Source organism: Gopherus evgoodei, unplaced genomic scaffold, assembly GCF_007399415.2.
Source record: "Gopherus evgoodei ecotype Sinaloan lineage unplaced genomic scaffold, rGopEvg1_v1.p scaffold_43_arrow_ctg1, whole genome shotgun sequence".
Lineage (NCBI taxonomy): Eukaryota > Metazoa > Chordata > Testudines > Testudinidae > Gopherus > Gopherus evgoodei.
Genome location: NW_022060064.1, coordinates 51,880 through 68,829, shown reverse-complemented (window position 1 = coordinate 68,829; position 16,950 = coordinate 51,880). Strand labels below are relative to the sequence as shown.

Sequence of the window (16,950 nt, the reverse complement as noted above, 5' to 3'; positions counted from 1 at the left end):
TCCAGGGCTTGAGAGGCATCGACAGAGCTGTGCGCGCGCAAAGCCCCAAACTGGACCGGTAACGGTGCATGTACGGACTGGGGTACTGTACAGATCCCCTCCCTTTCAGGAGCCAAGGGTCGGCACACGGTTCTACACCAGGGTGGCCAAAGCAGGACCCGGCTCTGGTGCACTCCTCCCGGGGCTCCCGGCTCAGCAGGGCCCTGTCTCCACCCCTACCTGGATCTGTCTGGCGAGCCTTTGGAAGGGTGCCACGTAGGAGGACTTGGAGAGCATCAGGATGGACTCGATGTGCATCACTCCCTGCCGGCAGAGCTGTTTGCTGATCTCAGACAGGTCGGTGCAGCGGTTCCTCCAGAACTCGATCTCCTCCAGCGGCCCCGTGCTCTCCCTGCTCTCCACCGCCTCCTGCGCTCTCAGCACCTCCTTGATCTGCCGAGTCCAGTGGATCATAGAAGCTGGAACAAAAAGTCAGACGAGGCTGAAGGCGTTAGAGGTTTAGACGGCACTGATTTTAATGGGCGCCAAATACTTTCCAGGCTCTGGGCTTTAGCGCCCAGTCCTGCCTGACAGGGTGTGAGGAGCGTTGAGGTTACTGGCTGCCCCGGCGTGACAGGGACATTCTGCTGCAGAGCATGTGGTGCTGAATAATGGACCCCGGTGGGATGTGGTTTGAGCAAAGGAATGGGGCATCTGGATGCCGGGCTCTGGGAGGGGAACGCGGCCTGGTGATTAGAAACAGGAGCTAAAATTCAGGACCACTGCGTTCTAATCCGCGTCAGCTTTCTGGCCTCCTGCTTCCCACTCTGCGAACTGCAGGCGCTGAGATCGCCCTACTTCAGAGGCGGGGTGGGAAGCTACATTTTCCATTAGTGTTAAGAATGTCGTAAAGTTCAGCCAGATGAGACTAAGAATCATCCCTAGGTGGGCTCTATCGCATCCCCACTCTAACCACTAAACCCCACTCCCCTCTTAGAGCTGGGAGAGAACCCAGGAGTCCTGGCTCCCAGCCCCCCCGCTCTAACCCATCAGCCCCCACTCCCCTCCCAGAGCCGGGGAGAGAACCCAGGAGTCCTGGCTCCCTTCCCCCCCTGCTCTAACCCACCAGCCCCCACTCCCCTCCCAGCACTGGAGAGAGAACCCAGGAGTCCTGGCTCCCAGCCCCCCCTGCTCTAACCCACCAGCCCCCATTCCCCTCCCAGAGCTGGGGAGAGAACCCAGGAGTCCTGGCTCCCAGCCCCCCTGCTCTAACCCACCAGCCCCCACTCCCCTCTCAGAGCCGGGGAGAGAACCCAGGAGTCCTGGCTCCCAGCCCCCCTGCTCTAACCCACCAGCCCCACTCCCCTCCCAGAGCCAGGGAGAGAACCCAGGAGCCCTGGCTCCCAGCCCCCCCTGCTCCAACCACCAGCCCCCACTCCCCCCCCCAGAGCTGGGGAGAGAACCCAGGAGTCCTGGCTCCCAACCCCCCTGCTTCAACCCACCAGCCCCCACTCCCCTCCCAGAGCCAGGCAGAGAACCCAAGAGTCCTGGCTCCCAGCCCCCCCTGCTCTAACCACCAGCCCCCACTCCCCTCCCAGAGCCGGGGAGAGAACCCAGGAGTCCTGGCTCCCAGCCCCCCCCCCGCTCTGACCACCAGCCCCCCACTCCCCTCCCAGAGCCAGGCAGAGAACCCAGGAGTCCTGGCTCCCAGCCCCCCTGCTCTGACCCACCAGCCCCCACTCCCCCCCCAGAGCTGGGGAGAGAACCCAGGAGTCCTGGCTCCCAGCCCCCCTGCTCTGATCCACCAGCCCCCACTCCCGTCCCAGAGCCAGGAGAGAACCCAGGAGTCCTGGCTCCCAACCCCCCCCACTCTGACCACCAGCCCCCACTCCCCTCCCAGAGCCAGGCAGAGAACCCAGGAGTCCTGGCTCCCAGCCCAGGGAACAAACCTGGGGGGGCGGGATGCTATTCTAGTATCACTGTTGTGATCAAACACACACTGTAAGACAGATAGAAGCTGTTGCGACGAGCTCCTCTTCACCCCAGGTGCAGCTGCGGAAAGCTGAGCGCAGCGGTTTGCACTCCGGTTGGTCCCACATTTCCCCTTTGTAAGGTGCTGCTCTGCTGGCTCCCCGAATGCCTTGCCATCCCTGCTCCTTACAAGGAGACTTTGGCTTTTTAACAACGTTGTTACCTGCATCTGTTAGTACCGAGTACATCACGGCAAAGCATGTTCCGGGCCATCGCAAAGACGAGGGGGCCTACGTGGGTGACCCCTAGAGGTGATTCGCCGCACCCCGGGCACAGAGCCGCAACTTGCCGGATACCCGAGTGCACTGAACTAGGAAGTAACCCAAGTAACTGACCGGATGGTGGCAGAAGGAAAAAGTTTATCTGAACTCAATGAACTAAGCTTGCGGCTCTCCCCGCCTCCCCGTTCCACAGAGTGGAAGCTGCTAATCGTCACGGTGCGCCAATCTACGAGTTAGGAGCCCAGTGTGAGAGCAGCAATCTTGGCACCAAATTAGAGGGGTCAGACGATCGTGCAGCCCGGCCATTAGAATAGCCAAGCATCACTCAGTACTTGGTAACAGCTAAGCCGCAGTCATAATGGAAACCGCCCCAAGGTGTGCAATTGGATGTTTCACTCAGACACATACTGCCAGGCGTAACAGCTGGCCCTGCAAGGATTTTAGTGGGGACAGCCCTGGGTTTCTGTGGCACACACAGTCCTTCTCATTATGGGCCATTCATGTCCACCGCGTACCCTCTGCGCCTCCTCCTCCATGGTTCAAAAGAAACGTGGGTAGGGGACACTTTTCAGGGACATATTTAAACTCTTGTAAAAGGTTCTAAAATCTCAGGTCAAATGTTTTCTTGGGTTTTATAACCTTAGCATTGAGATGGAATCAACGAGAAATCAGCTCCCTCTACCCAAACTCAATTCTTTTGACTGAAAGAAACACGCGGGGTATCCCGGGACGCACGTATCTGCAAACGGGGCCCACCTTGTCCAGACAAGCAGTCCTGTTCGCGTCACTGGCACCACGCGCATTAGGAACAATAGGGGAATTTCGCACGGTTTTCACTTTACTACTTGTAATCAAGACATATTGCATAAATAATTCAATCTACAGCTTTTTACTTGTCCTGAGCGATCCAGTCAATTGAATTTGCGTATGCAGTAACAGAAGAATCACACCAACTCCCTCAAGCCCAGAATCCTGTCTCTGACAAGTGGCCAAGATCGGATGCTACAAAGGAAGGTGCAAAAATCCCTCTAAATGGGCAATTATGGAATAATCTCCCCGTAGAGGACATTTCGGTGTCCTGAAACATGAGACTGTATAGCTCTTCTGCATTTTTTATGCTATTTAATGTAACTGTAGAGGGTCTCGTTAGCCATAGAAAAAAACAGTTACTCACCTTTGTAACTGATGTCCTCCGAGATGTGTTGCTCATATCCATTCCAATTAGGTGTGTGCACGCGCTGCGTGCATGATCGTCGGAGAATTTTTACCCGAGCAACACCCGGTGGATTGGCTGTGTGGCACCTTAATGGCGCTGAATCTATATTCCAGCCAACCCAGCGCCCCCTCAGTTCCTTCTTGCCAGCTATTCCGACAGAGGGGAAGGAGGGCAGGTTTGGAATGGATATGAGCAATGCATCTCAAAGAACAACAGTTATAAAGGTGAGCAACCGTTTTTTCTTCTGCGAGTGCTTGCTCATATCGATTCCAAATAGGTGACTTCCAAGCCTTACCTAGGCGGTGGGGTCGGAGTGAGACATTGCTGAGTGCAGAACCGCTGAACCAAATGCGGCATCGTCTCTAGACTGCTGAACTAACGCGTGGTGAGCGGCAAAGGTATGTACCGATGACCAAACCGCAGCTCTACCGATCTCGTGAATTGGAACCTGGGCCAGGAAAGCAGCCGATGAGGCTTGAGCCCTCGTGGAGTGGGTGGTGAGGCGTGGGTGTGGTGAGGTGTGGGCCAGGACACTGGCCAAGTCGTAGCAAGCATGGATACAGGCCGTGATCCAAGAGGAGACACGTTGCGAGGAGATCGGTAGGTCTTTCATCCGGTTGGCCACTGCAACGAAGAGCTGGATCATTTTCCTAAATGGCTTCGTATGCTCAACATAGAATGTGAGGGCCCTACGAACACCGAGAGAGTGCATACGTTGATCCTGATGCATAGCATGCGGCTTTGGATGAAAGACCGGGAGGAAAATGTTCTGGTTCGCATGAAAAGCTGATACCACCTTGGAGAGAAAGGCAGGGTGGGGTGAAGCTGCACCTTGTCTTTATGGAAAACTGTACACGGCGGCTCCAACGTGAGGGCTCTGATTTCAGAGCGTCTCACTGAAGTGATGGCTACAAGGAAGGCTGTCTTCCAAGATAGGTAAAGGAGTGAGCAGGTGGCCATTGGCTCGAACAGGGCCCCGTGAGCCTGGAAAGGGCCAGGTTAAGGTCCCACGCCGGAACCAGTTGTCGCACTTGTGGGCAGAGGCGATCTAAACCCTTCAGAAATCTAACGACCATCGGGTTGGAGAAGACAGAGGAAGCACGTTCTCCTGGATGAAAAGCCGAGATGGCTGCCAGGTGCACCCTGACAGATATCGCCAGGCCCTGCTGCTTTAGGGACAGGAGAGAGTCTAGGATGAGAGGTATCGACGCCTGCAACAGGGGCATGTCATGCTGCTCGCACCAACAGGAGAAACGCCTCCATTTAGCCAGGTACGTGGCTCGAGCCGAGGATTTCCTGCTGCCTAACAGAACCTGCTGCAATGATTGTGAGCAGAGTAACTCCGACCAAGCTAGCGATGCAGAATCCATGATGTAAGGTGGAGTGATTGCAGGTCGGGGTGACAGAGTCATCCGTGGCCCTGCGACATCAGGTTCGGCCACAGTGGGAACGTGAGCGGAGGCTCTACTGACAACTCCAGGAGTGTGGTGTACCAGTGCTGCCTGGGCCATGCTGGGGTGACCAGAATCATGTGTGCCTTGTCCCTGTGCAGCTTGAGCAGACCCTGTGGACCAGAGGGGATGGAGGGAGGGCACAGAACAGCTGGTCTTTCCACAGAGGTAGGAAAGCGTCTGATGGGGAACCCTGAGAGCACCCCTGGAGAGAACAGAACACTTGGCACTTCCGATTGATGTGCGAGGCGAACAGGTCGACCTGGGGAAACCCCCACCTCGGGAAGATGGAGTGGATGATATCTGGACAAATGGACCTCTCGTGAGGCTGGAAGGACCTGCTGAGGCGGTTTGCCAGAGTGTTCTGGACCCCTGGGAGAAACGACGCCATCAGATGTATTGAGTGGACTATGCAGAATTCCCACAGGTGAATGCCTCCTAGCATAGAGAGGACAACCAGGCTCCCCCTTGCTTGTTGATGTAGAACATGGCCGTGGTGTTGTCTGTGAGGACTGCCACACAACGGCCATGTGGCTGCTCGCAAAACGCTTGACACACTAAGCGTACTGCCATCAGTTCTCGTACACTGATATGCAGAGTCAAATCGAATGTGGTCCTGTGTTTGGAGCTCTCCGAGGTGGGCACCCCATCCCAGACATGATAAGCCTGTGACCAGGTACAAGGTGGGTTGTGGAGTGTGAAATGGTACCCCATCGCACACCAACGTGGGGTCCAGACACCAACATAGGGAAGTCAAAACCAATTCCAGGACATTGACCACCATGCTCAGGCTGTCTCGACCTGGTCGATACTGTTGATAACCAGGCCTGAAGCGTGCAAAGCCAAAGTCTGGCATGCCAGGTTACGTACGTGCACAAAGCCACGTGCCCCAGAAGGCTGAGGCACATCTTTACGGTGGAAGTCGGAAAGTTTAGGAGGCGGTCGATGATGCTCGCCATCGACTGAAAGCGTGCGTCCGGCAGGAGAGCACGGGCGAGTCTGGAGTCCAGGACTGCCCCAATAAATTCTATTCTCTGGGTTGGTTCCAGAGTCGACTTCCCAGCCGGCGGAACGTGCTTAGGGAGAATCAAACATGGGATTGAACTCGGTCCCTGGTTTGGCCTCGAATGAGCCAGTCATTGAGATACAGAAACACCTGGATCCGTTGACAACAAAGATAGGTTGCCACAATAGCCATACACTTGGTGAACACTCTAGGATCTGTGGACAGGTCGAAGGGAAAGACAGAGAATTGGTAGTGTTCGTGATTGACCACAAAGCGAAGGAAGGTCTGTGCGGCGGGTAAATCGCTATGTGGAAGTATGCGTCCTTCATGTCGAGGGCGGTGTACCAGTCCCAAGGATCCAGGGAAGGAATAATGGTCTCCAGTGAAATCATGCAGAACTTCAACTTTACCATGAGTTTGTTGAGTCAGCGCAGATCTAGGATGGGTCGAAGTCCCCTCTTGGCCTTGGAGATTAGGAAGTAGCGGGAGTAAAACCCCCTGCCCCTTAGCTCCCTTGGAACCTCCTCGATCTCTCCCATGGACAGGAGCATTTGGACCTCCTGTATACGGAGTTGCTCGTGAGAGGGGTCCCTGAAGAGGGAAGGGGAGGGAGGATGGGAGGAAGCGGAGAAAGAAAACTGGAGAGAATATCCCTTTTCCACCGGGCGAAGAACCCATCGGTCTGAAGTTATACAGGAGAGACGGTCTCAAAATGGAGGGAAAGGATCCTGGGTGGTGACTGATACGCCGTCCTCGGGCGCACCTTCAAACGTTTTGCTTAGGCCCCGCTGATGGTTTGGGAGGGCCTTGGTTCTGACCAGGTTGGTGGCCATTGGATTTCTTTCTACCACCTCGTCCGCATCTTCTATAGAAGTCCTGCCTCGGACGAGGGGGAGGGTAAAAGCTCTGAGGCTGCGGATTAAAAGGCTTGAGCTAGATGGACCTGGTATGGCCGTTCTTATGTTCTAATGTTATGTTCTTATGTCACCGGGGTGTGAGTACCCAGGGAGCGCATGAGAGCCCTAGAATCTTTCAGGCTCTGTAATCTAGAGTCCGTCTTGTTTGAGAACAGGCCCTGCCTGTCAAATGGCAGGTCCTGCAGGGTCTGTTGCAGCTTTGGTGGCAGGCCAGATACCTGCAACCAGGAGATGCGTCACATAGCTATGCCCGATGCCAGAGTCCTAACCGCTGAGTCTACTGCATCTAAGGAGGCCTGTAAGGAGGTCCTAGCCACCTTTTTGCCCTCCTCCACTAAGGCCCCTAACTCCTGAAATTTCCCCATGGAGTTCCACACGTTATAGCAATACCGACTCAGGAGCGCCTGTTGATTTGTGACCCTGAGCTGAAGACCTCCCGCTGAATAAATTTTGCACCCAAACAGATTTAGACGCCTGGCTATGCCCGATGCCAGGGTTTGATTTGGGTGCTGAGGCCTGTTGACCATGCCGTTCCCTTGCGTTCACCGAGGACAGCACTAGTGAACATGGCTGAGGGTGAGGTACTCATGCTCCTTGGAGGGGACAAAGTATTTCCTCTCCACTCCTCTGGCCATCGGTGGGATAGAGGCGAGGGTCTGCCATATTGTCTTGACGTTGGTCTGGATGGTGCGGATGATGGGCAACGCTACTCGGGATGGGGCCTCCGCCAAAAGGATGTCCACCACTGGATCCTCCAACTCCACTACCTCCTCTGTTTGGAGGTCCATATTACATGACACCCTACATAAAAGGTCTTGGTGGGCACGAAGGTCTATCGGGGGAGGACCCAAGGCTGTTGTCCCCACCACTGCCTCGTCTGGAGAAGATGACGAAGATGCCACAGGGTCCAGGGGGTCCTGTGGTGGATCGTGTAGTGAGGAGTCCTGTTGCCCAGGATCCGCTACACCGAGGCCTGGGACCTGCGTTGGGGTAGGTGCAGCTGCTTCCATACACCCCGGAGGGGGACGAGTTATGGTGGCTTCTGGTACCCAGGGTTCATAATGGGCTGAACGGGAGGCCCCCGATGGAACCCTTTGGGCTTGGTGGTATGCCCACAGTGTCCAGAAGGACCATTGTGCAGGATCCTGATTAGGGTCTTGGCCTTCGTCATGCCATTGGCCCATATTACCTTTGACCCTGGCCTGGAGCTGGGTTGGCTGAGCACAAGGCACCCTCAGACTGTGATGACTATGAGGCGGTACGCAAGGGCCAAGGTGGTGTGGAGCACATCTGTGTAGACTCTCCAGGGTGCAGTGCAGACCGGTACCGGGTCACTGGAGGTGCCAGTGAGGTGTCAGGAAGTGGTACCGGGATCGAGATTGACGTCGATGACCGACCCAGTACCGGGATCCAGACCTGGATCGCGACGATGAACGTCTGCGGGAGCGGCGCCGGGATCGACTCCAGGAAGGTGATCAGCACTGCAATCGGTGCCGGGAGCGACATCGGGAGTCCAAACAGTACTGCGGCCCGGAGTCATGCCGCAAGTGAGAACGGCATTGGGATTGCGAACGGCATCGGGATTGCAAACGGTACCGGGATTGGGAGCGGTGCCGTGTCTCCACACTAGGAGATGGCGGACGTATTAGGGTAGGCTTGCTCCTAGACGGTATAACAGATATTGGAGGCGGTGCCACAGTCTGTGCCGGTGCCGGCTCTGTGAAGGCAATGAGGTCTCTCGCTGTCGTGAATGTCTCCAGCATCGACGGAAGCCAGGGCTCAACCACGGTCCGGGTCGGGGAGCCAGTGTGCACCAGACTCAATGGCTTCTCCCTCGGTGCCGGAGTCAACAGTGCCGATATTGGCGCATGCACCCTCGGTCGCTCTGGTGCTGGACACGACTTCAAGGTTAGCAAAGGAGGTGCCAGCACCTGTTGCTGCAAAACAGTCACCTCCGGCTTGCGCACTCTCTTCTGTCCTGGAGACAGGGAACGGCGCCGAGCTACTTGCACTGGACACGGTGCTGGAGAGGTCTAGTGCTGCGGGCCTCTATCCGAGTCTCCCCGCGGTGCCGTACCTGAAGCCGCCACTGGGGCACTGTGCACCGACGCGCTCCGGGCTGGAACTTGGCGGGCCGATAGGGGATCCGAGCTAAGGGCCGCCTCCATAAGGAGCTGCTTGAGCCTAAAGTCTCGCTCCTTTTTGGTTCGAGGTCTGAACACCTTACAAATCCTACACTTCTCGGCCTGGTGAGACTCCCCGAGACACACTTCAGGCAAGAGTCGTGGGGGTCTCCCGTTGGCATAGGCTTTGAGCAGGTTGAACATGGCTTAAAACCCAAAGCCTTGGGCATGAGCCCGGGCAGCAGGCAGGGAGGAAGGGGGAGGACCCCTTCCAACCTGCTAAACTTAACTACAAGCCTAACTTTATAACTATACCACTATTTACCCTATACTAACTATACATATTAGAACAACGGGAACAAGCAAAAGCTAGGGAGAGTGGAGGACAGCTATGCTGCGTGCTGCAGTTCCAACGACTGTGAGGGGCAGTAAGAAGGAACTGAGGGAGCGCTGGGTCAGCAGGGGTATACATCCAGCGCCATTAAGGCGCTACTCCAGAGGCCTCTACAGCCGACCCACCAGGTGTTGCTAGGGTAAAAATCCTCCGACGATCGTGCACGCAGTGTGCACATGCCTAACTGGAATCGCTGTGAGCAAGCTCTCGAAGAAGCATGTCAAATCCTTTTGAAATTCAGCAAAACTTAATGGGCCCAACAAGATCCTGGGGCAGTGAGTTCCACAGTTGAATTACACATTGTGGACGTACAGTGCCCAATGGGTTACTGCTCAGTGTCACTGGACGTCTCTTCCCTCAGCACTACAGTACCACGAGGCTACAGATACGTTACACAGGCCAGGTAAAGCACTACATACGATGTACTTGAGGAAAGCTACACCCACCCTAGATTGAACATCAAAACACACATAGATATAGAATAAATGAGCCTGGCTGGCGTTACGGCTCACGCGTATTGCTCGGGATAAGGGTGGAGGGACATGGGCTGTGAGAGGGAGGGAGATCAGGGCAAGATGAGAGCCACGCAGATGGGGAGCTGACTCATTTGACTGCTTTTTACAGTTTGCATTGGTGGGATACGCAGTCGAGCAGCCAGTGCTGAGAGAGAACGGGTTTTGTGTGGGATAGAGGGTGGACGTGCTCGCTTTATGCAGCAGCTGCACCATTCTCATTAACTTGAAGTTATTAATTATTATTAATTATTTCAATTAGAGTAGGCCCCCACCAGGGATCAGGGTTCCATTGTTCTAGCTGCTGTATTTTCTGTGTGTCGGGTGCAGCGCTCGAGCCTGCAAATATTCACACAGGAGTAAACATCCTAACTAAATAAATGGACCACGCGGGTGAATGAAATGACGCATGTCAAACTGAACACCCATGGACTGGGGACTTAGATTGTCATTTCCTGGCCTTCCTCTAGGGCACTGAGCCAGCAATCTGAGCCGTGCAGAGACCTCTGCACTTGGGGGCGGGGGAGCCCCATTCATTTCAATGGGACTCCACGTGGACATAATGGTAAGTGGATCCCATTGCAAGTGCAGGGCCAGTGCTTAATAAAGCTTGTGACCCGAGGAGCTCTCGATGCCAACTGGCAGAGGGATCCATAGGGTTACAAAGACCCCCTGGCTTCACCACAGAATGTCAGGTGAGATCTCTAACGAAAGTCTGTGCAGCCCTGGCTCACTGGGAGAGGTACGCATGGCAAATCTGTGAGGAGTTCAGTGCAGACGCTGAAAATGATCTTCCCTGGGCCTTGTGAGTTCAAGGCAGGTCCCCCTGACTTGAGACACATTTCCCCCAGCAGGTAGGCAGAGACACTTATCTCCAAGTGGGCAGGGAGGCATTGTGATTCATACAAGAGAAGTCAATTAGCATACTGGGTCAAACACTAACGAAGAGCTAGTGGAGCCTTGAGAAGATGTAAACAGTGCAGGGCGGGGGGGGGGCGGGGGGAGACACCCTGCTCTTCAAGTGAAGATCAAAAGGTTTGGTTTAGTACAAAATGGGTGCAGATAAACCCTCACTGAAGAAGTAAACTAACCATGGGTTTACTTCAGGAGGCGTGGCTGAAAATTCTAGGAAGAGGGCTTGGGGTAAGCTACCCTCTAGGAAACAGGGGAACTGTGATAAAGTGGGACTGTTCTTAACGTTCTCTCTGAATACTGTGTGGGTGTCTCAGGGTACGTCCAGACTACCCGCCGTATCGGCGGGTAGCAATCAATTTTTTGGGGCTCAATATATCGCGTCTCATCTAGACGCGATATATCGATCCCCGAACGCGCTCCTGTCGACTCCAGAACTCCACCGGAGTAAGCGGCGGTAGCGGAGTCGACACGGGGAGCCGCGGACGTCAATCCCGCGCTGTGAGGACCCGAGGTAAATCGATCTAAGATACTTCGACTTCAGCTACGCTATTCACATAGCTGAAGTTGCGTATCTTAGATCGATACCCACCCAGTGTAGACCAGCCCTCAGTTTCCCCTATGCAGTTCTTAAGTATCTCGGTGGTGGGATAAGGGGGTGTGATTGTTTATATAAATCAATGGCACGCCCACATCTTGAATACTCATCTCAAAAAAGATATACTGGCCCTAGAAAATGTTCAGAGAAGGGCAACTAAAATGACTAGCGGTTTGGAACAGGTCCCATATGAGGAGAGATTAAAGAGGCTGGGACTTTTCAGCTTGGAAAAGAGGAGACAAAGGTGGGATATGATAGAGGTATATAAAATTATGAGTGATGTGGAGAAAGTGGATAAGGAAAAGTTATTTACTTATTCCCATAATACAAGAACTAGGGGCCACCAAATGAAATGAATGGGCAGCAGGTTTAAAACAAATAAAAGGAAGTTGTTCTTCACGCAGCGCACAGTCAACTTGTGGAACTCCTTGCCTGAGGAGGTTGTGAAGGCCAGGACTATAACAGCGTTTAAAAGAGAACTGGTTAAATTCATGGAGGTTAGGTCCATTACTGGCTATTAGCCAGGATGGGTAAGGAATGGTGTCCCTAGCCTCTGTTTGTCAGAGGATGGAGATGGATGGCAGGAGAGAGATCACATGATCATTACCTGTTAGGTTCACTCCCTCTTGGGCACCTGGCATTGGCCACTGTCGGTAGACAGGACATTGGACTGGATGGACCTTTGGTCTGATCCAGTACGACCGTTCTGATGTTCTGTTCAGAGCCCGAGAGGGCCAGTGTGATGGTGTCTGCACAGAGAATGGCCGACACCCTGTCTGCTGGCCACTGATGGCCTGGGCCCCTCCCCTGCAAGGTGCCAACTGAAGGTGTTGGAGAACAAAGAGACCAGGTGACCTCCTGGCCCAGGAAAGAGACAAAGGCAGAGGAGGGGCTGGAGAGTTTCAGTTTGGAGCTGGCTGGGGAAGGGGAGGGACGCCCAGACTGGGACCCCTAGCCCTCAATATGGACCTGACTGAGGTGGTCCTGTTGTCTGTACCTACAAGCTCTGGTTTGGATTGTGTTCCTGTTGCCTAATAAACCTTCTGCCTTACTGGCTGGCTGAGAGTTGCGGTGAATTGCAAGAAGCCGGGGGGGGGGCAGGGCCTTGTCTCCCCCACACTTCTTGGCAGGAATATCTTGGGAGTTAAAGGTATGCACTAAAAACTGTGTTATGGCTTTGTTGTATATGTAACCATTTGTTTCCAGCATTCTTACTTTCTCTCATTTGCATCTCTGTTCTTTGATCGTAAACTAATTCTTGCTTTCACTATAAACATATCTAAGTGGGGTACGTGAAGCAGCTGGCGATCCAACGTTGAATCTCCCAGACTGGTGTGCACGAGTCCTTTAGGAGTAGCACACCTGAGACCTCTGTGAGCGTTCAGTGAGCGGGTGCTGGGCACTCCACAGGGACGCTCGGTTCCCGTGCACCTACTGCTAAGCTGTGCGGAGAGAGTGAGGCCGGCGGGGGCCCGGAAAGTGGAAGATCAAAGGCATTTGATGGCCTGTCTCCTGCTCTCTTTGGGTGATCTCTTTTGAGTGCTCCCTAATTCTTCTAGCTTTACTAACCCTTCCCCCCACAAAGTTCTGGCTGGGGACTAGTCAGGCATCCCTTTGCCACAAGTCAATACCAGAAAAGTTATTTTAACCACCCAGGTCATGAATAAACAGAGCGCTTTCCCCTCCCACTCGGAACCTGTCTCTCCCACATGGCAGGGCCTGGACTGACCCTGCCCAGCCTCACTTTCTCCAAGGTCGTTAAATCAAGGACCACTTTATGCCCTGATCCCCCAGAGAGGCACCCGAGGACAGTGCAGGGAGTCTGTCCCCAGATTCTGGGGAATGCAGAGTCCCACCACTGAGCCGCCCCAGCTGGTCTCGCCTCTGCTTAAAAGTTTTAACTGCCTGGTGGCTGCCGGCTCCTTGAAGAATATCTAAAGTGAAAGCAATAACCCTGACAAAGGATCCTCCGTGCTCCGCCAAGCCTCTCAGAGATTGGGAGTGATGGATGCAGCTCATATGCTGCTGAAGGTTAATTCACTTAGACTCTGCGCACTGCAATTCTCACCAGCTCCTCTGTCGAGTTTATCCCGCCGACCAGCCCCTTTCTCATTACAGTGATCCTGTTATTGCTCCCCTCTCCCAGGCCAGGCAGCATGACGGCCCCCAGAGAGCCAGGCTTTGGAGTTACTCACTTTCCAGCCTCTGAACCAGCGCTTTGTCCTTCACTACCACTTCAGGCTTCATGCTCAGGGCTTCAATGGGGATGTAGAGAACCGTGCGGCCCTTCATTTTCGAACGTGTATCTGGAGAAGGGAGAGACAGATGGATCTGCTGGCCACAATCAAACTCTCTCTCTGGGTCCTCTCTCCTGCACTGGCTTTGGGGCTGGGGGGCAGAAGAGGCGTCTTTTTTCTCTGGTTTTATTTTCTCAGAGTAATCAGAGAATGGCACACGGGGCCTTTCACCTCTAGGGACCAGCTCCAATCAGGGAACACTGGCAGGCTCAAAGAGCGTCAGTGAATGGGATACAAAGTCTTTCACCACTAAGGACCAATTCCACCCTGGCCCTCGGTCAGTGGTGACAAAGATGAAGTGGGTGAGGTGGTACCTTCGGCTCTGTGGAGCTCAAAGACTTGTCTCTTTCCCCATAAGAAGCTGGTCCAACAAAAGATATTACTTCACCCACCTGTGTCTCTCATATGCTGGGACCAACACACTGCAAACAACAGTGGTGCCAAACTCATTTTCCTCTAAAGGCCGGAAATCATAGAATCATAGAATATCAGGGTTGGAAGGGATCTCAGGAGGTATCTAGTCCAACCCCCTGCTCAAAGCAAGACCAATCCCCAACTAAATCATTAATGGCGCTGTGTAAAATCCAGCCGAGCATCCCGTTTTGTACTGGGGACATCATCGGAGTCTCCGGAATAGGAGAGCCCAGAGCAGGCCAACAAGTGTGTAACAAGAAACTGGCCAGGTACCGACATCCTGGTGGAGAGAACCAGACGAGGGCAGCACTGCGAGGCAGCTGAGAGAGAGAGGACATCACTCTACCTGTGAGAGAGGTCATGAAGTGGTATATTTCCGAGAAGAATTCATTCTTGATGCTCTCGGGCCAACTGGTGTTGTGGAAGAGGCGGGGGAGGAAGACACTATTGAGAATTCGCATGAGGGAATCAATGTAGGGTCTCCGGACGGTGCCAAACTGCACTGTCTTCTGGAAATTCTCAGCGGTGATCTCGGCATTCTCATGGCGGATGAAGTAAGTCAGCTGTTTCTGCTCCTGTGAGGGCCAGCCAATGACACGGTGAGGTTAAGTAGCAGTGGGCTTTGCGCCCTCATTGTATCTATGGGGAATGCGTCTTGTCCCCACATCCAACACGCAGAGTTAAAGCAATGGGCCACACGCGTGAAACATAATCAGAACAACGAAATGATAGTCATGAACAAGATACGACAGAGATGAGCTGGCCTGGCTTCTGCACCTCTCTTAGGCCACGTCCACACTACAGAGTAAAATCGAAATTAATAAAATCGATTTTATAAAACAGGTTTTATAAAATCGGTTTTACGCGTCCACACTAGGGCACATTACTTCGGTGGTGTGCGTCCATGGCCCCAGGCTACCATCGATTTCCAGAGTGGTGCACTCTGGGTAGCTCAGTAAAAGAATGGGACCAATAACTTCGATTTCCGTCCACACTAACCCTAAATTGATATAGTAATATCAATTTTAGGGTGACTCCTCTCGTTGAGCAGGAGTACAGAAATCGATTTTAAGACCCCTTAAAATCGATTTTAAGTGCCTTGTAGTGTGGACGGGTACAGCGTTAAATCAATTTAACGCTGTTTAAATCGATTTAACGCTGTAGTGTGGACCAGGCCTTACCTGTTAGAATTCCCTGAGCATCTCAGCCAAAGAGTGAATAAAAGGAGAACAGGCTGACATCATGTATTTAGCATTTCAAAAAGCTTTAGGCAAAATCCGTCCTAAAAGGCTTTTAAGGAAACTAAGGCCTGGAGCCTGCAAACATTTATGCCCGTGCTTAATTTTATGAATAGGATTAGCCTGCCATGGAAGGCACCATGCTGAACCACCAGGGTCCCTTCCCCCTCAACATTCCCTGCAGCACAGCGACCCCTAGTGCTGGAGCATTAGGATCAGCAATAACTCATAGGAGAGAATGTCTCCAAGCAACTAGTCCCAAACCTGGTTAGCTCACGAGGCCAATAGGATGGCAGCACAAACTGATACGACTGCAGCCCCTCCATGGTAACTCTTGTAGGATCTAGGCAGCACGGTGCCAAACAAACCTGATGTGGCATGGTCTGCTCAACCTTCAGTCCAGCAAACTCATCTATGTAGACAACAAGCAATTGCTTGCTGACATCCTTCAGAAAGAGATCCAGGGTTGCAGCGTGCTCTTCTGTCCACATGTCATCCCTTAGGCCACTCAGGACCACCCGGCTTCGGATGCAGGGTTTCTGCGGAAAGAGGACAGGATAGCAGCAGCTTTAGCAAAGCCAAGGAGAGATGGGGCAATGGTTTCTGTGAGGTGGACACCTGCTTCTCTCCGAACTGGACTGAAACATACAGGCATGGCCTTCCCATTTCACAGAGCAGGCCTGAGAATGGCCATCAAATGGGAGTGGATTCTCCTCCGCACCAAGTCGCACTGCACTGGGATTGGATACCAGAAAGTGAAAGCCTCCTGATCTCATTGCAAATCCTCGTTAGCCAATCGCTGTCCCCTGAGGCCTCTCAGGAATGTATAGGAGAGGCTAATTTGTCAAAGTAGTTGAAAGACAATCAAAGCTTCCATAGCTTTCTAGGCCAAGCTGTTAGGCAACCTGATCCTTGCTGGGGAGGAGAAGGTAGGAGACAACAAAGAGCCAAAATGTAAGGAATGAAGAAGCAAATTCTGAGCTAAGCAGAGCAGCTGTTTGGGTTTGGAAGGGTTTTTTTAGAACAGACATTAAGCTTTGTCTCCACTTCTCATTCTCAAGAGCGTCTAAAGAAAACCTGGGAATTAGGATCAAATTAAGGTAACGTCTGGCATGAAAGTTTAGAGCCAGATGTTACCTGCATTAATGTGACAAAACTTGATACTGTGCCATGCAAGCACCCTCCTTCCTTCTATCCTTTCTGATCGAGGCTGTGAGGGAGGAGGCGCCTGATGACAGGTTAGAACACAGTTCAGACATGGCATCCCATCCCCTCCGTGTGACTGATCGGAGAGGGGAGGATGGATTAATGTTCATTGCCAGTAATCATCATCAGAATCACTTACGGTGCCATGGAATCTGCAAGTGCTTTGCAGCGTGAAATGCAACCCTCGGAAGGGGGAACAAGGCAGCCATTTCACCGTTCCACAGGGAGTTTAAGACAGAAAATGAAGGTGGATTCCACATCCAACAGCAGTGGCAGCAGGGAATTTAAAGAGGTAAAGTGGGATCACCCGAACTGGAAGCTGGCCAGGACATCAAGATAACGTATTAGTCATTCCATGTATAGGAAAGTCTTGTATTTGATGGCCGTCCTTTCTTACCCCAGCCCCGTCATGGGGGCTGCGTCATCCTTTCGTGA

General features: G+C 53.2%; 1 protein-coding gene across 2 annotated transcripts in view; it reads right to left on the bottom strand.

The window, feature by feature from the left end:
• DNAH2 (dynein axonemal heavy chain 2) overlaps window positions 1-16,950 on the bottom strand; it is a 136,762-nt gene that overhangs the window by 111,346 nt on the left and 8,466 nt on the right. For both annotated transcript variants that reach the window (XM_030546262.1, XM_030546263.1), the window contains exons 4-7: window positions 15,678-15,848; window positions 14,418-14,646; window positions 13,556-13,666; window positions 220-458 (exon numbers count right to left, since the gene is read on the bottom strand). In XM_030546262.1, the coding sequence (XP_030402122.1) occupies window positions 220-458; window positions 13,556-13,666; window positions 14,418-14,646; window positions 15,678-15,848 (750 nt within the window). The remainder of the gene's footprint in view (window positions 1-219; window positions 459-13,555; window positions 13,667-14,417; window positions 14,647-15,677; window positions 15,849-16,950) is intronic.